Genomic DNA, 21,243 nt, shown 5'->3' with positions numbered 1-21,243 from the left:
GCAGCTCTCGGCTGTGCTTCCCTTTGTAGCCTGTAATGGTTTGCAAGCCCTGCCACATCCGACGAGCATCAGAGCCGGTGTAGTATGATTCGATCTTAGTCCTGTATTGACGCTTTGCCTGTTTGATGGGTCGAGGGAGAGCATAGCGGGATTTCTTATAAGTTTCCGGGTTAGAGTCCCGCTCCTTGAAAGCGGCAGCTCTAACCTTTAGCTCAGTGCGGATGTTGCCTGTAATCCATGGCTTCTGGTTTGGGTATGTACGTACGGTTATTGTGGGGACGACGTCATCGATGCACTTATTGATGAAAACAATGACTGATGTGGTGTACTCCTCAATGCCATCAGAGGAATCCTGGAATATATTCCAGTCTGTGCTAGCAAAACAGTCCTGTAGCTTAGCATCTGCTTCATTTGATCACTTTTTATTGATCTTGTCACTGGTGCTTCCTGCTTTAATTATTGCTTGTAAGCAGGAATCGGGAGGATAGAATTATGGTCAGATTTGCCAGATGTAGGGCGAGGGAGAGCTTTGTATCTGTCTCTGTGTGTGGAGTAAAGTTTGTCCAGAGTTTTTTCCCCCTCTGGTTGTACATTTAACATGCTGATAGAAATTAGGTAAAATGGATTTAAGTCCCTGGCTACTAGGAGTGCTGCCTCTGGGTGAGCGTTTTCTTGTTTGCTTATGGCGTAATACAGCTTATTCAATGCTGTTTTAGTGCCGGCCTCTGACTATGGTGGTATGTAAACAGCTATGAAAAATACAGTTGAAAACTCTGTAGGTAGGTAGTGTGGTCTACAGTTTATCATGAGATACTCTACGTCAGACGAGCAATAGCGCGAGACTTCCTTAGATGTCGTGCAGCTGTTATTTACAAAAATGCATGGTCCGCCGCCCCTGGTCTTACCAGACGCCGCTGTTCTATCCTGCCGGTGCAGCGTATAACCAGCCAGCTGTATGTTGATAGTGTCGTTGTTCAGCCACGTATCTGTGAAGCATAAGATATTACAGTTTTGAATGTCCCATTGGTAGTTTAATCTTCCACGTAGGTCATCTATTTTATTGTCCAAAGATTGAACGTTTGCTAGCAGAATGGAAGGAAGTGGGGGTTTATTCGATCACCTACAAATTCTTAGAAGGCAGCCCGCCCTCCGGACCCTATTTCTCCGACTTCTCTTCACGCAAATCACGGGAATCTGGGCATGTTCCCGAGAAAGCAGTATATTGTTCGCGTCGGCCTCGTCAGACTCGTTAAAGGAAAAAAAATATTCTGCCAGTCTGTGGTGAGTCATCGCAGTCCTGATGTCCAGAAGTTATTTTCGATCAGAAGAGACTGCAGCTGCAACATTATGTACAAAATAAGTAAAAAAAATAAGTTACAAACAACGCAAATAAACAAACAAAAAAACACAATCGGTTGGGGGCACGTAAAACGTCTGCCTTCTTCTCTGGTGCCATCTTACTTTTCAGGTCAGAGCTTCTGGCTTCTCCTCTCTCATCTAGCCAGCTGGAATACCTATGGGATGAGACAGCCGTTAACCCATCCCAGATTAACCCACTTAATTAACCCACTATAGCAACCCTATCAGAGATGGCTTGTCACTAAGTGTGATTGTTAAGTTGGTCGTGGAAAGTGAGGTTGTGGTTATTGATGTATGGTGCACATAAAGTTGATGGAAATCTTAAAGCAGGTGCTGCTACATGAATTTATTCAAGGGTATAATTCAATGTATGGAATGGACAGCAGGATATTTAAGCAATAAGGCCCGAGGGTGTGTGGTACATGGCCAATATACCACGTCCAAGGGCTGTTCTTAGGCACGACGCATTTCGGAGTGCCTGGATACAGCCATTAGCCGTCGAATATTGGCCATGTACCACGAACCCCTAATTTGCCTTATTACTATTATGAACTGGTTACTGAAGTAATTAGAGCAGTAAAAACAAATGTTTTATCATACCCATGGTATACGGTCTCATATACCACGGCTGTCAGCCAATCAGCATTCTTGGCTGGAACCACCCAGTTTATAATGGCTGTTACATCACATACACAAACAGAGGAAGAGAGTGTGCTTGTATGGGCCTAATGAGCCGTTAGGCTGATGACAACACCCCTGTGTGTGGGCCTACAGTACACCCACATTCCAAGGCTCACCCGCACCCATTCACTCCAAGGGTGCTCTGTTGACTGCTCTGTAAACTCTCTCTCCTATAATGATTGGTGTTGTGTGAGGAGAAGACTGGGTTGTTTGCAGTCACCCAGTACACAGAAGACTAGAAACTGTGAGTCTCGTTCCCATATCAGCACTCCATCTTCCTCGCTATAGTCCTGGCACGTGTGGGAAAGAGACTGTAGACTCTCCCTCTGTCTCATTCACGCCTCCTGCTTTGTGAGACAGCCATTAGCTGCTTCCCTGTGTGTCTGCTGGAGCTGTCAATCAGCCTGCCTGCTGCCAGAGAGCAACGCTGTCTCTCTCTCTCATCCCTGCAATTACTCAGCTAATGCAGATTTGTCAAACAAAGTGAACATCTGTGTGTGGTTCTCCACATTAGAGTTCTGTGCCCGTATCCACAAAGCATCTCAGATTAAGAGTGCTGATCTAGGATCAGGTCCCCCCCCCATCCAATCTTATTCATTATGATCTAAAAAGTAGCACTGATTCTGGATCAGCACTCCTACTCAGACGCTTTGTAGATACAGGTCCTGATTCCATCTCACCCTAGGGCAGGGTTTCCCAAGCTCGGTCCTGGGGCCCCCCCTGGGGGCACGTTTTGATTTTTGCCCTAGCACTACACAGCTGATTCAAATAACCAACTCATTATCAAGTTTTAATTATTTGAATCAGCTGTGTAGTGCTAGAGCAAAAACCAAAACGTGCCCCCAGGACCGAGTTTTGGAAACCCTGCCCTAGGGTATCAACAGATTTCTAAGGATGAAGACATACTGTAGAATTGTCAGGGTGAAACGTGTTGTGTCATTCAGAGGGTTCGGGATGGTGTAACCACAGTCAGTTAAGAACACATTCTTACTTACAATGACAGCCTAGGAACAATGGGTTAACTGCCTTGTTCAGGGGAAGAATGACAGATTTTTGCCTTGTCAGCTCGGGGATTCGATCTAGTAACCTTTTACTAGCCCAACGCTCTAACCACTAGGCTACCTGCCGCCCATAAGACATAAGAGCAGGACTGCCAGATAAAGTGTGAAGGGGCGGCATTTGCCACAGCACTTTTCAGTCAGGTGTTGCAGCGCCGCTCCATCTTTGATTTAGTTTAATAAAATATATTGACGTAAAGCGTTAAAAAGAGGCAAAGTGCAGTTCTTTTTTTATACCAGTTTGACAATTTGTCAATTTGCTCACATTTTCACTTTCAATTCACATCGGAATGCTGCTGCAGGCTCTGTGCGTGTCTTGACTAATCCGAATTCACGGAAATCGCAGCTCTCTCCACTTTCCTCCAGTATTTATTTAGCAAGGGTGATAACACGTCACTATCGGCAGACACAAGCAAATACACTTACATAAATATAGCAGTCTATACACCTAAAAATGTGCAATCTGACACGAAGTATTGCAGGGTTCCCCAAATGGCAGCCCACAGGTCCTTTTATTTAGCCCCATAAGTTAAAAATATATATAAAATAGAGACACGCGATCATATAAAATGTAAGCAAGGTTTAGAAATTATTATGTTTTAGTCAAACATATCCGTTTGGGCTTCTTGGGGTCATTTGGCAGTGTACAAATTATTTGTAATTATGTTCCGGCCCCCAAACATCCGCTCTTGAAAATAAACGGACAATTGCTAAACTAGACTATTTGTCAGTCTGTTCAGCAGCGGCTACATAGTCGAGCCTATTACGCGCTCTGTCCCCATGTCCAGGGTATACACATCGGTAACGTTGTGTGTATTTATTGCCCACTTGTTTGAGAAAATGTGAATGGGATCAAATATGGTTCCAACTTCCAGCTGACTGGGCTACCTAGACTTTATCAACACAAAATTATTAACTGGAATGAATCAATAAAACACAACAGCTGACAAAGACTGACAAAAGCCTACAGTTACATAGGGTAGGACTACACGATGCAAACCAGCAAAAATTGAGCTCAGCCCTGTGAGATGTATTGTCCAATCATGTTGGTTTCTCTGTGTCTGTGAACAAGTAAAGTACACTGTTGCTGCAGTTTGACAGGGTTTTCATCCTCCCCAAGGACAGGAGTTTTTTTTTAAACCATGTGACCTAATTACAAAATATCTTGTGGTGCCACGTCTGCATAAGAGGAACTACTCAGATTGAGACAAATTGGTGACTGAATGGGTTCCTTTAATTTCTCCAGATACACTTGATTTATATAATACAAACCTTCAGTTAATGGCATTCAATACCTTTAATTTAGACAGAATGGAGATAACTGCAGAAATATGAAAACATTTGAAACTTACAACAAAAAATAAACGAAATGTATGATTCGATGTAACATAGTGTTTCCTTTAACATTTATATATGAAAGAACATTCCCTGTTATAAACTTTTAAGTTGGGAAGTGAATACTTAGTTTCTGATTGACTTGGGTAATGACCAATGGGGCAGAGTTTTTACCATCATTGTCAGTGCCGGTGCTGAAGAATGGATAAAGTTTAGCAGGTTTTAAAGCGTAATTGGAGAAAGAATAGATATGAGACCTGTTGTCCACATCATAAAAGGAGACCTGACCTTGTTCATAATCAATATAAATCCCTATCTTCTGTGGCATCTGATTAAGAAAGAGGAGGACAGGAAGCTTATCAAGAGCTATATACTCATTCTCATCACTCATGTATAGAGCCAGGTATCCATTGTCAGGCTCCACAATAGTCATTCCCTTCCTGTTGATGGACTCTAGTGCCACTCCTAAAACCCAGTCAGTCTTTCCTTCCACCTGCACCTCATAGTAGAATCTCCCCGAGGAGAAACCCTCCTTTCCTAGGACATTAACAACAACATCAAACCTTTGAGGGCCGTCTGTGACATTTTGCCGGAGATCTCCAAATCTCACTTGTTTCCCGTCTTCAGAGACGATGAGGTTGGGATGTGCTGTATCAGAGTCCAGAGTCACATTCACTGCACACTTCTTGATCCTTCCCAACTCAGCAGCAGACAGCCTGTTCTCTTCACCATCGAGTGCTTCTCTCAGCTTGTTCACAGCTCTCCTCATAGCTCCAACACTGGGATCACTGTGAACGCTGACCTCAGACCAGTCGATGGTAGCCGGTGGGGTACAAAGGGATGGGAACATCTGGAGAAGGTGGAGGTGGTCTTCAGTGTGTGAGAGCTGCTCCAGCTCATTGCTTCTCTTCTGTAGCTGAGAGATTTCCTGTGATAGCTTTAGAATATGCTCTACAGCCCAGGTTGCTGCTGCTTCCTTGTTCTTCTCAATCTCCTCAATTACTTTCATGTAGGTCTTCTCAACGATCCTTGCCATTTCAGTCAGTAACAGCACTGTGTCCGCTTTCTCCCTCTCCACATTTTTCTCACTGTGTATTGCAGCGTGTGCGATCTCCTTTATCTTCTCACGTCGGTCCTGGATCATCAGCTGCATTTCCACCCTCACTTTTTTTACGTCTATCTCTCCACACTCATCCGTTATGTGGACGTAGTGGTTCTTGTCCTTGCAGATTGGATACTGACCAGTTTGGCCGCTTCCACAGGTGCGTCTGTCTTGTTTCATGCTGTACTCATACTCCAGGTCTTCCTCCTCATCATCGATCTCAATATCGGCGGTGCATGTCAGGCACACAGATAACAGCAGGTACAACAGGCTGGCATTCAGGGCCCTCCCTATCCTATTGTTGTTTGGTGACATTTCTGGGAACAAGAAAACGCAGTCATCTTTTAGTCTAGTTTAGCTTAGTTTTTGTTCAGTCCATCTAGAATATGAATGCAAAGCCCCATTTAAGAACTGAAACTTTAATGACGGGTATATATCCATGTAGAGATAAAAGGCAGCATTGGTTACGTGTATTCTCTGGGGGGAAAAAACTTTGCTTGGCCCATGTTGGCTCAGTCTGCCAGTCAATGACTTATGCATCATTAGCCTGGTTAAACTGAAAACATAACAGAGAGGCTAAAATCTCAAAACGAACAAATCCTCTAGAACAAAATGGAGACCAACCCTATATTAATGCCTATAATTTTGGAATGAGATGTTCGACGAGCAGATGTCCACATACTTTGGTCATATAGTGTAGGTAACATGACTTGCATGGGATTTGTGCCTCAGAAAACAGTGCCAGGTCAAGCATGGATTGCTGTCATACCTTGTATCAACAGCAAACACATACAAACACTTCTCACTCAGGACGCAAATAATAATTGGGATGCCAGTGATCTCAAAATTGAATGTATCCTGGGGCATATTATTAGGATACTACCATGAAATAACATTTGAACTGTATAATGTATTGTATAAAATCCACAATTTATCTACAAAAGTTTGCGATGTCCAATCTATACATTGCATTTCTATTAAATCTACAATATGTAACTTTTTAGGCGACACACCAAATTCATATTGAAATGTGAGATATACATCTTAAATTCTCACTGAAAGCAAGTCTAAGAAGCAGTAGATATGTTCTATGCTTGCTATTTCTATGCATCTTGTTCTTAAGTTTTATTTTTGCGTCTTACCTTTAGCTTCAAACAGCTTAGAAGACAATTATTGGTTATGGAAAATATATTTCACAACGGTTTAGATGGTACAATGATTCTCTACATAATGATTTTTTTTTTTGTCACAAACTGAAATGAGGCAAACTATTTAAAAAAAAATTGCAACCAGGAAATAGAGTGATTTCTGCATAGTGCACCTTTAAAAACATTAAGAAATGTCCCCTTGGTAAATAAACTTGTCCACTCACCTGATTATGTGTTTGCCTCTAGTAGTGTCTCAGTTGGCTCTCTTCTTTCACTTCACTTGAAAGAGGATTACTTTATATCCAGTACCTGGCCAGGATAGTTTCACTTTACAATAATACCTCTCACGTCAGTCATACCAGCATAAAATATGTATTTCCTCCTCCTCCCCCTTCTTATAAAGAACTATTGCATAAAATCAACTTAAAGGAACTCAAGTTAAATATTAACTTAAGTCGGTGCACATAGCAATGCACATTATATAATTTGGACTTAATACAACACCCGAAATCATCAAACCACTAGTTCAGTGAACTAAACCACTGACTCCATGGCAGCCCAGTATATAGGTCATGAGGCCCTAATGAATCATTAGCTTTATGGAGAGCTGAAGACAGAGGACTAGGACACATCTCTTTCCTTGCAGACACACACACCCTTATTTACCACATGGCTGCCTGGAGTTTGACAGGTCCTATGTGGTTCTTAACAGTTTTATGCATGGATGGAGGCTGAGAGGCTGTCACAGCCTCAGGGGATATCAAGACTCAGGATAAGACCCAGATGCAGACACCGGAGGCGGATAGTTAGGTTCTCAGAATATTTATTATAGCAAAGGGCAGGTCGAGGGCAGGCAGAGGTTCCTAATCCGAGTCAATAAGGGACCGAACAGCAGGCAGGCTCAGGACAGGCAGAAAGGTTAGAACCAGGGAAGACTAGAAAACAAGAACTTGCAAAATGGGAAACACGCTGGTAAGACCTGGCAAAACAAGACAAACTGGCAAGAGACAAACAGAAAACGCAGGTATAAGTACACAGGGGATAAACGACCACTTGGATGGAGTGAGGTAGAGTTCCGCTTGTGTAATTGCTCCGATATGATTCCTTCTGTTACCCTACAAACCAAGAAACTTGCTTTTCCTTTCATGTCGGGAATTGATTTCATGTACTTCAGTGGTGTCCAGATTGATATCGCACACCATTGCTACTGGTTTCCATACAATCTGAGCAAGAAGCATTTCTTCCAATCAGAAGCTACAAAGTTACATGATTGGGGATCAAATGGGGCAGTCTTCTCTGCCGTTCCTCCGGTACCACTAACCCTTGCTAATCCTTCTGATGATCTCCTTTTACAGGCTGTTTACGTGCCACATCCCACCAGTCTCGAGCTGTCCCATGCAACACAATCATCAATGTGGCAAGGAAATTGGAATTTATTGGGCATCGCCCCCACATGACATCTACTCATATCACCATGAACAAAAGAGCTAGGAGGAATTGAGGAGGTACAGGGGGAGGGAGTTATCGGACCATGAAAATGAACACCAGGATGCATGGTGGACTGCATCCTGCAAGGGGGGTCTGCATCATGGCCTTGTCTTGGGCTGTTCGGAGGTGCCATCTTGGCCCACAGTGATCTGAACAGAAGTGGACACCAGAGAAACTCTGTGCAAGGAGTTGTGCCTAATGGAGGCCATGTCCACAGACACTTCATCCAACATTTTAACACAATTAGAGAGTTCTGTCTGCAAGTGGTCTACAGTGTTAACCATGGGATAAAACAGAATTAACGTCCTTGAGAACCTCAGTGTGGTGATGTTGCAGGCGCCATTGGAGAGTGGCAGTGAGTTGGTTTCGTTGGTAGTCAAACTGCCTGTCCATGACACCAATAATTTCCCGTCTTCCACTCTCACTGAGCTCTGTCAGCGTGTGGGTTAGAGTGCTCAGTGAGTTTCTGAATTCCATGGCACTCTGTTGCTCTTCACTCAGACATTTGAATTTATGGTGGATTAGAGTTTGAAGATGTTGAGTCCGACGAAATATCAAGGATGTCATCTTGAAGTTGTAAGACTACAACCTCTGGAGATAAACCAGACAATGGAGGAAGGTTGGGCGTCAGAGGGAGGGCTAGCTCAGTACTTCCACACAGATCCATGTCAATAAGTGAGTAACTGGTTAGACCTCCTTTGGCCTGTGGTCCAGACCGAGCATTCAGGTTCCCAGGGCTCTGGCCCAAATCAACTCCATTATTTCCATTCACAATATGATTTGTATTGTCAGCTTGATGGTCAGAATGGCTCTGTGTATTCCCATTGACAGGTAGGATATGGATGAGCACATTTCCTTGGGGTGAATCCATTTTTTAAATTCCACACAAAATATTTGCTTTGGTTAGTTTTCAATGTTGAGCTATCCCATCTAGGGTGCCATTTTTTGATGTAACGGTTTTGACTTGAGGTTATTATTTACAGGGGTCAGGGTATATGCAGCAGTTTCGGCCACCTGGCTCGTTGCGAACTTTGTGAAGACCATTTCTGTAACGGTTTTCTAGGTGTGGTGAAGGAGAGTCGGACCAAACTGCAGCGTGTAGATTGCGATCCATGTTTAATGAACAAAAAACGTAACACAAATCTAAAACAAACACTACAAAACAAAGAACGTAATGAAAACCAAAACAGCCTATACTAGTGAAAACTAACACAGACAGGAACAAGGACACGAAGGACAATCACCCACAAAACAACCAAAGAATATGGCTGCCTAAATATGGTTCCCAATCAGAGACAACGATAAACACCTGCCTCTGATTGAGAACCACTCCAGACAGCCATAGACTTTGCTAGATCACCCCACTAGCTACAATCCCAATACATACCAAAACCCCAAGACAAAACACACCACAATACAAAAACCCCATGCCACACCCTGGCCTGAACCAAACATGAAGATAAACACAAAATACTTCGACCAGGGCGTGACAATTTCTTCCTAACAAAGACCGTAATTAATTTGCCAGAATTGTATATAATTATGACATAACATTGAAGGTTGTGCAATGTAACAGCAATATTTAGACTTAGAGTTGCTGCCCGTTCGATAAAATACGGAACGGTTCCGTATTACACTGAAAGAATAAACGTTTTGATTTCGAAATGATAGTTTTCGGATTTGACACAGACATATGGAAATGTCTGCTCTACCCAAAATTACAACCAAGTAATTGCAGTATTACCACAAAAATGGAAGAGGCAAGTAGAAGGGGAAAAAAGTAAGGAACTTGTATGTCGGCCCTGTATTAAAGAACATAAATGGTTAAAGAAAAGTGTGATAATTAAAAACATATACCAATTTAATTTCAGGACCAGAAAACTGAAAGCTGTGCCATATAAATTGCTAAATAGTTGGGAAGAGATTTGCGATTACCCATTCCATGGCACATGATTTATGAATTGTTATGCAAAACAACGCTGGATTCAAAACTTCACATTTTTCAATTTAAATTACTACACAAAATTCTTGCAACCAATAGAATGTTATATATATATATATATATGGGGGATGCAATCTGCCCAGCTCTGCAGATTTTGCTGTGAGGAGGCAGTCATTAGATAATTTATTTTGGTATTGTCCATATGTAGCTCGATTTTGGTCACAGGTCCATGAATGACTGAAGAATTGCAACATTTGCCTGGAACTAACACTGCAGATCGGAATACTGGGTGATTTGAAAAACCATAGTCAATCAATCAATAATATAATAATTATTTTACCAGAAATGTTTATGTTAATTTTACAATCTGTAAAAGCTATGAGAATAGAAAGGTTCAATTTGTTTGTGAAGCATCACAGCACAGTTGAAAATATACAAATAGAAATCCAAAATGGATGATGTTGAGAGACAGATGGGAGGGGTTGAATGGAGCTGAAGGGTGGGACTAATAACAAGATAACCAATGTAAAACATACGGGATCTGTAAAATGTATATAGGTTCTGAAATTTTGTGAAATAGCACAGTTACAAATAGAACTGGTTAGACATCAGAAATAGAGGAAGATCTAAAAACAAACAACATATAACTCTTAACTATTGTAAAATAGATTGTGTCTGTAAAATGTGTATAAGATGCATAAACTAAAGGTAGAAGCCTAAGTGTTATTGTATATTAGTTTACTCTAATTGGGGAAAGTGTGGTAGGGTTTGCGGGGAATAATAAAGGTATATATTTTTTAAAGTGTGTTTTTCTATATAGGTATGTTCGTTCCAGTCATTGGCAGCAGAAAACTGGAAGGAAAGACGACCAAAGGAGGAATTGGCTTTGGGGGTGACCAGTGAGATATACCAGCTGGAGCGCGTGCTACAAGTGGAAGCTGCTATGGTGACCAGTGAGCTGAGATAAGGCGGGGCTTTACCTAGCAGAGACTTATAGATAACCTGTAGCCAGTGGGTTTGGCGACGAGTATGAAGTGAGGGCCAACCAACGAGAGCGTACAGGATAGATAACATCACCGAAGTCGAGGATCGGTAGGATGGTCAGTTTTACGAGGGTATGTTTGGCAGCATGAGTGAAGGATGCTTTGTTGCGATATAGGAAGCCGATTCTAGATTTAATTTTGGATTGGAGATGCTTAATGTGAGTCTGGAAGGGGAGTTTACAGTCTAACCAGACACCCAGGTATTTGTAGTTGTCCACGTATTCTAAGTCAGAGCCGTCCAGAGTAGTGATGCTGGACAGGCGAGCAGGTACGGGCAGTGATCGATTGAATAGCATGCATTTAGTTCTACTTGCATTTAAGAGCAGTTGGAGGCCATGGCGGGAGAGTTGTATGGCATTGAAGCTCATCTGGAGGTTAGTTAACACAGTGTCCAAAGAGGGGCAAGAAGTATACAGAATGGTGTCGTCTGCATAGAGGTGGATCAGAGAATCACAAGCAGCAAGAGCAACATTATTGATGTATACAGAGAAGAGAGTCGGCCCGAGAATTGAAACCTGTGGCACACCCATAGAGACTGCCAGGGGTCCGGACAACAGGCCCTCCGATTTGACACACTGAACTCTATCGAGTCTGCCAATAAGAATGTGGTGATTGACAGAGTCGAAAGCCTTGGCCAGGTCGATGAAGACCTTAGAAAGACAGGGTAGGATAGATATAGGTCTGTAGCAGTTTGGGTCTAGAGTGTCACCCCCTTTGAAGAGGGGGATGACCGCAGCAGCTTTCCAATCATTGGGAATCTCAGACGACACGAAAGCGATGTTGAACAGGCTAGTAATAGGGGTGGCAACAATTTCAGCAGATCATTTTAGAAAGAGAGGAGGGTCCAGATTGTCTAGCCCGGCTGATTTGTATGGGTCCAGATTTTGCAGCTCTTTCAGAACATCAGCTATCTGGTTTTGGGTGAAGGAGAAATGGTGGGGGCATTGGCGGGTTGCTGTGGAGGGTTGCTGTGAAGACAATTACATTTTTGCTTCCATCAATCTTTCCACAATATTAAGCTGATCCACCCCTTAAAAAAAGTAGATATATCCACAGTAAAACGAGTTCTATATCGACATAACCTGAAATGCCTCTCAGCAAGGAAGAAGCCACTGCTCCAAAACTGCCATAAAAAAGCCAGACTATGGTTTGCAACTGCACATGGGGACAAAGGTTGTATGTTTTGGAGAAATGTCCTCTGGTCTGATGAAACAAAAATAGAACTGCTTGGCCATAATGACCATCATTATGTTTGGAGGAAAAGGGGGGAGTCTTGCAAGCAGAAGAACACCATCCCAACCGTGAAGCACGGGGACGGCAGCATCATGTTGTGGATGTGCTTTGCTGCAGGAGGGACTGGTGCACTTCACAAAATAGATGGCATCATGAGGATAGAAAATTATGTGGATATATATGAAGCAACATCTCAAGACATCCGTCAGGAAGTTAAAGCTTGGTCGCAAATGGGTCTCCCAAATAGACAATGATCCCAAGCATACATACAAAGTGTTGGCAAAATGGCTTAAGGACAACAAAGTCAAGGTATTGGAGTGGCCATCACAAAGCCCTAACCTCAATCCTATAGAAAATGTGTGGGCAGAACTGAAAGGCATGTGCGAGCAAGGAGGCCTACAAACTTGACTCAGTTACACCAGCTCTATCAGGAGGAATGGGCCAAAATTCTCCCAACTTATTGTGGGAAGCTTGTGGAAGGCTCCCCGAAGTGTTTGACCCAAGTTAAACAATTTAAAGGCAATGCTACCAAATACTAATTGATTGTATGTTAACTTCTGACCTACTGGGAATGTGATGAAAGAAATAAAAGCTGAAATAAATCATACTCGCTACTATTGTTCACATTCTTAAAATTAAGTGGTGATCCTAACTCACCTAAAACAGGGAATTCTTACTAGGATTAAATGTCAGGAATTATCAAAAACTGAGTTTAAATGTATTTGCCTAAGGTGTATGTAAACGTCTGACTTCAACTGTACCTTAATAGAAAATGACTCAAATGAAAGTCACCCAGTAAAATACTACTTGAGTAAAAGTCTAAAAGTATTTGGTTTTAAGTATACTTAAGTATCAAAAGTAAATGTAATTGCAAAAATATATTTAAGTATCAAAAGTAAAAGTAGAAATAATTTTAAGTGACTTCTATTAGGCAATCCAAACAGCACAATTTTATTTTATTTTTTAATATATATACGCATAGTCAAGGGCACACTCCAACACTCAGACACAATTTACATATGAAGCATGTGTGTTTAGTGAGTCTGCTGCATCAGAGGCAGTAGGGATGACCAGGGATGTTCTCTTGAAAAGTGTGTGAATTTAACCATTTTCCAGTCCTGTTAAGCATTCCAAATGTAACAAGTACTTTTGTGTGCCAGGGAAAATGTATGAAGTAAAAAGTACAATATTTTCTTTAGAAACATCCCTCTGTGGGTGTTTATGTTCAGGTATTTATGTGAAGCTTTATCCACCAGCTATCTTCTGCACCAGCTATCCTCCAAAGAACCATGGAGGGAGTTCTGCAGGGGATACCCAAAGTAGTGGTTTACCTCAACGACATTTTTGTCACAGGAGTCATCAAGGAGGAACATCTCATAAACTTGGGTGAAGTTTTGAGGAGGATGGAGGACGCCGGTCTCCGGCTGAAGAGGAGCAAGTGTTAGCTGTTAGCTGATGAAGTGCAGTACCTGGGTCACAAGGTGGATGCCAAGGGGTTACACACTGTCAAAGCTAAAGTGAGCTAACGTTACAGAGCTGAAAGCCTATCTAGGCTTACTGAATTATTATAATCACTTCCTCCCAAACCTCTCTACACTCTTAGCTCCTTCGCATAAACTGTTAAGGAAGGATGTCGCCTGTAAATGGTCAGAAAGACAGGAAGAAGCTTTTGCAAAGTTAAAGGTGTTACTGCAATCAGCTGAAGTGCTAGTGCACTACTCAGCAGACAGAGATCTCGTCTTATCGTGTGATGCCTCATCGTATGGTGTGGGGGCGGTGCTATCACACCGGATGGAGAATGGTGCAGAGAAACCTATCGGGTTCATGTCAAGATTCAATCGTAGCGTACGATGTCGACGGAATTCTAGATCTGAGCTAGAATTCCAGTTTCATCCTGGGATCTGGATCAATGCTTAAACAAGCAGGACAGGACATTGGAACATTCCCCAAAGTTGCAGCTGGACAAACCACCTGAGACCAACAATGCTCAACTTCCTGAGATCACCAGTCCGGGACAACCTCCTCCTGTGAAGTCTCCACAAAAGGACTTTGTTTCAACATCAAGGGGTGAAGAGCTGGTGGCGTCAGCTACACCACCTCTGAGACGCTCTATTAGAGAGAGACGTCCAACAGACTTTTTAAGATCCTAATGGAAATCATGTTTGAAAAAATGTAAATATGAAAACAGCATAGCTCAGAAAGGAATTAAGTTGGGTATTAGCTTTTAAGGGGGGTAATGTAGTAACCTGGCCTATTTATGTTTACCAATAGATGGCAGTATTGACTCAAGACAGGGGTTTGCTTTCCGCTAGCCGTAGCCATTTCCTATGTCTGCCTATATAACCGTGATTTATGAAGGCTTCAGGTAGCTGCCAGGTGCATTAGAGAATGAAGTTACAATTAAATACTTAACCGTACTTACGTGTCATGAGTCATCAATCTAATACTCCTCTAAGGATACTACACTCACCATACGACGACAGTTCTACTGTATATAATGAGTACAGCGACTGCAATATTACAACTTTTTCGGCTGGTGGAGGTCCTGTAGAACCATGTCCAGATAAAGCGTCCGGGATGAAAAAGTTGAATGAAAAAGTAGAGCGAGGAAAAAACTAAGACGTTGGTAAAATTAAAACGAAAAGTTTGGCACAGCCAAGTAGTGTTGTGGAATATTCGGTCAATCATATTTCACAAATACCGGAGCACGTGTATTCAAATAGATTATTATTACTTGTATTACAATATAACAAAAGCCGAGCTGGTTCATGAAACAACTCCCTTTCCAATCTTGGCAGACTACTTATACATTTTTCCTCCTTACTCATAGTAACTTCATTTTTATGCTGATGATACTGTTATTTACTGTTGTGCCTCGTCTCTTACAAAAGCGTTCCAGAACTTGCAAACTGCTTTTTATACTATTCAACATACCTTGTTGTCAATTGAAGCTTATCCTCAACACTGACACCTATTACGACCCGTCAGGGCAAGGAGATTGAGGTTGTAACCTCATATAAATATCTTGGAATTTTAATTGATGACGGCCTCTCTTTTAAATTGCATATTCAACAACTTACAAAAAAATTGAGAATGAAATTGGGATTTTATTTTAGGAATAAGGCTACATTTATGCCTTTACTAGACTATGGGGATATTTTATGTATGAATGCTTCCGCTCAGTGTTTGAGATCAATTGACACCCTTTACCATGGCACATTGAGATTTATTTTAAACTGCAAAACCCTTACGCACCACTGCACTTTGTATACCAGGGTTGGCTGGCCTTCTCCAGTCAATCGTAGGCTCAGGCACTGTTATACATTTATTTCCAAAGCCATTTTGGGTTTACTACCTTTTTATTTGGCCATTTTTATTGTTCAGAAATGTGGTGGGTCGTCTCTTCGTTCACTGGACTTTATCCTGCTAACTGTTCCAAATGTCCGAACTGAATTTGGTAAAAGGGCTTTTATGTACTCTGCGCCATCGTCTTGGAACGCCTCACAAAATACTTTTAAACTGGAAGAACTTGTCCTGATTGGTATTTTTAAATCAGTGATGAATGATCATGAGACTGATTCCCTGACCTGTCAATGTTTTTAATTAGCTGTTTTTGAGTTTGTTATACTCTTGTGAATTCTATGGTTTTTACTAGATTACTTGTAGTTTTTCATGTTGTTTGTCTGTAATTTTTGTATTGACTTGGTGCTGCCTATCTTGGCCAGGACGGTCTTGAAAAAGAGATTTTAAATCTCAATGAGCCCTTCCTGGTTAAATAAAGGTTCAAAAAACAAAGCATCATACCCTCTGACATTTAGCCATCGTTATCTCATTGCCTTGCACTAAGTTTAATCTGGTTTCATATTAGGGCATGGATAGAGCCACAGCAATAGTTTAAAAAATGTACTCACCTTAAGCCAGGTTCATGCATGTAGGACGATAGTAACAGTCCTTGGCACTTTACAGAAATAACCATACATGTCGTCCTGCTAACTCAACTGGAAGGGACACCCATGTTCTGGAAAAGACCCCAAGAGGTGTAACCATAGCAACAGTACATAGTTGGCCATAACACAGTTACAGGAATAACCAGCCGTGTCCACACCCCAGACAGGTGCATGTCTAATGGCCCAGGGCACATATAGAGTGCACTAGTTTTGCTGACTAACCTGAAATGTATAATGGCCACACATGTTCTGGAAAATTCACAATAGCAGCAACAAACAGCACAACAGCATGGAGACAAGTCCGGAGGTTGAGGGCAGAGCAATAATTCATTATTATTGAGCAAAATGGGTAAATATATCCTGATATTACTTTTTGTCCATATCGCCCAGCTCTAGTGAAATGTCCAAAATATTATATCACAACCATTTTCTAATTTTGGATGGTATGGCAGTATTTGCCAGTATTATAAGTTTCTAGTTCTAATATGTTTTATGAGTAGTGCATGGATGGCAATACATTCTAAATGTTTTATACTTATTAAGCAAACTAGGACAAAACTGACAGTAATGCAACGTGAGACCAGTTGTAGTTAAGAGTATCTTAGCCGTTATGCCTTACTTTCATATTTTACTTTGTTCTATTGTGCTTTTACCAATGGCAAAAGTACTTTATCTGAAACCTTCTAAGAGCAGCCCATAGGCAACAGCATGCAGGAGGAGATGAGGGGGAGGGTTTCTACTGACACAGGCTGACTTTGCTGAAGGGCACAGTAGGACAGCAGAGCCACGGCCTTCTTTAGCGCTTGACATGTCGCCTCTCTCGCTCTCTCGCTTGGGGTAATTGAAGCTAGGATGATGGAAAGGGTCCAGGAGTTGCTGCCATTGCATCATGCTGATGAGTCAGGGCAGTGGCGGAGTGGCCTTACAGGGCATCTTGTATTAAAGCCTCCTTCCCTCTCCTCCTTCCAGCCCACTTCATCTCTGTGTTCTGGCCCTTTTGCACTGTTACCACTGCCGCGCTCAAATGAACCAATGGCAGGGATGAACATAGGAAGTGTGTGTGTGTGTGTGTGTGTGTAACAGTATAATTTTAAACCGTCCCCTCGCCCATACCCGGGCGCGAACCAGGGACCCTCTGCACACATCGACAACAGTCACCCTCGAAGCATCATTACCCATCGCTCCACAAAAGCCGCGGCCCTTGCAGAGCAAGGGGAACTACTACTTCAAGGTCTCAGAGCAAGTGACGTAACCGATTGAAACGCTATTTAGCGCACACCGCTAACTAAGCTAGCCGTTTCACATCTGTTACACTCACCCCCCTTTTGACCTTCCTCCTTTTTCCGCAGCAACCAGTAATCCGGGTCAACAGCATCAATGTAACAGAATAACTTTACGTCCGTCCCCTCGCCCATACCCGGGCGCGAACCAGGGACCCTCTGCACACATCGACAACAGTCACCCTCGAAGCATCGTTACCCATCGCTCCACAAAAGCCACGACCCTTGCAGAGCAAGGGGAACTACTACTTCAAGGTCTCAGAGCAAGTGACGTAACCGATTGAAACGCTATTTAGCGCGCACCGCTAACTAAGCTAGCCGTTTCACATCCGTTACATGTGTGTGTGGCAGTGTCAGCATTCCTCCCCTCTAGGGCACATTTCCCAGCTGAGAGAGATATACACATGACACAGTTAGAAAAAGCTGGTACAATCTGTTACAAAAGGATGTGTTAGTGAATGAACTAAAGCAATCTAGCCCCTTTCTCTTGCCTCTGAATGAATAAAGATTTGACTGTGATAATATCACTCCCATCCATTACGATTCTGCTGCCATTTTGAACCAGTTCTTGTAAAAGAGATCTTATCTCGAGATAAGCTAAATAAAGGTTAGATAAGATACAATCCTACCTTCTGACTTGTTTGTCACAGATGTGATGTGTGTTAGAGTTAATGCTGTGGTGCTCTAGTTAGGAGTGGAAAGGAGGAATGCTCTCCTACTTGGCTTAGGTGAGAGTATCATTACATCCCTGTGCCTAACCTCGTGCCCACCCTCTCTGTGCCAATGCTGGACCACACAGAATGAGCATCAATAAGTGATGGCCATTCTGGGCTCTGGTCCAGGCGTCCCTCTTATCAGTGGTGGGATGATGAGCAGACTGGGGCCAAATGTAATTGCTTCAACGAGAGGAGCTAAACACTGGCTTTCTCCTGGCTGACCTTTAAAATGAACACAGCGTGTACACAGACTACAGACAACACAAGGTGGGAGGGAAAACACTGAATATGAGATTGTTGTTGTGTCTGCTACGGATTTGGTACCATGAGTGTAGGTATTACTATTTACTGTAAAGCTTTTCCTGTTGATGACAAAAGCACAAGAGACATTGTACAGGACATTGAGTATGGTTTATGGGAAGGATTTTGATGTCTGTAAATGCAGACGCATTCACGCCACACACAGTCAGTTATGCTTTGTTTTGTTAAGTTTCAGTTTAAGAACTGAGTCTCAGAACTGAGTCTCGACAGATAAAGGCAGCATTGGTCACAGGTATTCTCGGGGTAAACCATATGACTTGTTAAAATGAAACCAAAACCGAGATAGAGATCTATATATTTGCATTTTAAAATGTATTTGTAAATTAAGTCTAGCTTGTAATCCTGGATGTGTAGCTAACAGTGGTCTTTATTCATACAGTAGATGCCAGCTTTTAAATGTTTAAAGTTCAAATGAGAACAATCTACTGTGTTAGAGAATAATAAAAAGCATATCAAATAATTGTATCTTTCGTCTCTCTTGGTTTCATAACTGAACAAAAATATAAACGCAACATGTAAAGTGTTGGTCCCATGTTTTATGAGCTGAAATAAAAGATCCCAGAAATGTTCCATACACACAAAGCTTATTTCTCTCAATATGTTTACATCCCTGTTAGTGAGCATTTCTCCTTTGCCAAGATAACCAATCCAGCTGACAGGTGTGGCATGTCAAGAAGCTAATTAAATGGCATGATAATTACACAGGTGCACATTGTGCTGGAGACAATAAAAGGTCACTCTAAAATATGCAGTTTTGTAACACAACACAATGCCACAGATGTCTCAAATTTTGAGGGAGTGTGCAATTGGCATGCTGACTGCAGGAATTTCCACCAGAGTTGTTGCCAGAGAACTGGATGTTAGTTTCTCTACCATAAGCCATCACCAACGTCATTGTAGAGAATTTGGCAGTATGTTCAACTGGCATCACAACCGAAGACCACGTGTAACTAGGGCTGTGGCGGTCATGACATTTTGTGAGCCGGTGATCAAGCAATTAACTGCCAGTATCAGGGTAATTGACCTTTAATTAACATAAACATGTTTAGCATCTCCTTGCTTCCACACCTTTGGAACGTCTACATTTGAACAATTCTAATAAATCCATGTAATATAGCCTAGACCATCACAATAAAGACGTTAGTTATTTTTGACAGGTCTAAAGAAACATGACACCCCAACACTATCACACCTCCTCCGCTGTGCTTCATGGTGGTGCTTCATGGTGGGAACCACACATCTGTTCACCTACTCTGTGTCTCACAAGACACGGCAGTTGGAACCAAAAATCTCAAATTGGGACTAAGGACAGATTTCCATTGGTCTAATGTCCATTGCTCGTGTTTCTTCTTATTATTGGTGTCCTTTAGTAGTGGTTTCTTTGCAGAAATTCTACCATGAATGCCTGATTCATGTAGTCTCCTCTGAACAGTTGATGTTGAGAAGTGTCTGTTACTTGAACTCTGTGAAGCATTTATTTGGGCTGCAATTTCTGAGGATGGTAACTGTAATGAACTTACCCTCTGCAGCAGAGGTAACTCTGGGTCTTCCTTTCCTGTGGCGGTCCTCATGAGAGCCAGTTTCATCATAGCGTTTGATGGTTTTTGCGACTGCACTTTAAGAAACTTTCAAAGTTCTTAACATGTTCAGGATTGACTGACCTTCATGTCTTAATGTAATGATGGATTGTTGTTTCTCTTTGCTTATTTGTGCTGTTCTTGCCATAATATGGACTTGGTCTTTTACCAAATAGGGTTATCTTCTGTATACCACCCCTACACAACTGATTGGCTCAAATGCATTAAGAAGGAAAGAAATTCCACAAATTAACTTTTAATAAGGCACACCTGTTAATTGAAATGCATTCCAGGTGACTACCTCATGAAGCTGGTCGAGATAATGCCAAGAGTGTGCAAAGCTGTCATCAAGGCAAAGGATGGCTACTTTGAAGAATCGCAAATATAAAAGATGTTTTGATTTGTTTGAAATTATTTTGGGTTACTACAAAATGTGTTATTTCATAGTTTTGATGTCTTCAATATTATCCTACAATGTAGAAAATGTAGAAAATAGTAAGAATAGAACAGGGCTCCGGGCAGCCGAGCGGAAATGGAGGAAAACTCGCCTCCCTGCGGACCTGGCATCCTTTCACTCCCTCCTCTCTACATTTTCCTCCTCTGTCTCTGCTGCTAAAGCCACTTTCTACCATTCTAAATTCCAAGCATCTGCCTCTAACCCTAGGAAGCTCTTTGCCACCTTCTCCTCCCTCCTGAATCCTCCCCCCCTCCCTCCTCCCTCTCTGCAGATGACTTCGTCAACCATTTTGAAAAGAAGGTCGATGACATCCGATCCTCGTTTGCTAAGTCAAACGACACCGCTGGTTCTGCTCACACTGCCCTACCCTATGCTCTGACCTCTTTCTCCCCTCTCTCTCCAGATGAAATCTCGCGTCTTGTGACGGCCGGCCGCCCAACAACCTGCCCGCTTGACCCTATCCCCTCCTCTCTTCTCCAGACCATTTCCGGAGACCTTCTCCCTTACCTCACCTCGCTCATCAACTCATCCCTGACCGCTGGCTACGTCCCTCCCG

The 21,243-nt window shown here is 42.3% G+C and overlaps 2 protein-coding genes across 5 annotated transcripts in view; one reads left to right on the top strand and one right to left on the bottom strand.

Annotated features, from left to right (window-relative positions):
- bicd1a (bicaudal D homolog 1a) overlaps positions 1 to 21,243 on the top strand; it is an 81,733-nt gene that overhangs the window by 23,945 nt on the left and 36,545 nt on the right. The gene's annotated exons all lie outside the window — the stretch shown is intronic.
- LOC118401057 (pyrin-like) lies at positions 4,315 to 7,057 on the bottom strand. Its single transcript, XM_035798250.2, has 2 exons — positions 6,908 to 7,057; positions 4,315 to 5,852 (listed from the first exon to the last, which is right to left on the bottom strand). Exon 2 carries the CDS (start codon positions 5,848 to 5,850, stop codon positions 4,540 to 4,542), a length of 1,311 nt encoding a protein of 436 aa, XP_035654143.1. The 5' UTR covers positions 5,851 to 5,852; positions 6,908 to 7,057; the 3' UTR covers positions 4,315 to 4,539.

Source organism: Oncorhynchus keta, chromosome 22, assembly GCF_023373465.1.
Source record: "Oncorhynchus keta strain PuntledgeMale-10-30-2019 chromosome 22, Oket_V2, whole genome shotgun sequence".
Classification (NCBI taxonomy): Eukaryota; Metazoa; Chordata; class Actinopteri; order Salmoniformes; family Salmonidae; genus Oncorhynchus; species Oncorhynchus keta.
This window is presented reverse-complemented; position numbering and strand designations above follow the sequence as displayed.

Bases quoted from the DNA above. Each gene is read 5' to 3' on its own strand.
- LOC118401057 (XM_035798250.2), bottom strand. From the start codon at position 5,850: ATGTCACCAAACAACAATAGGATAGGGAGGGCCCTGAATGCCAGCCTG.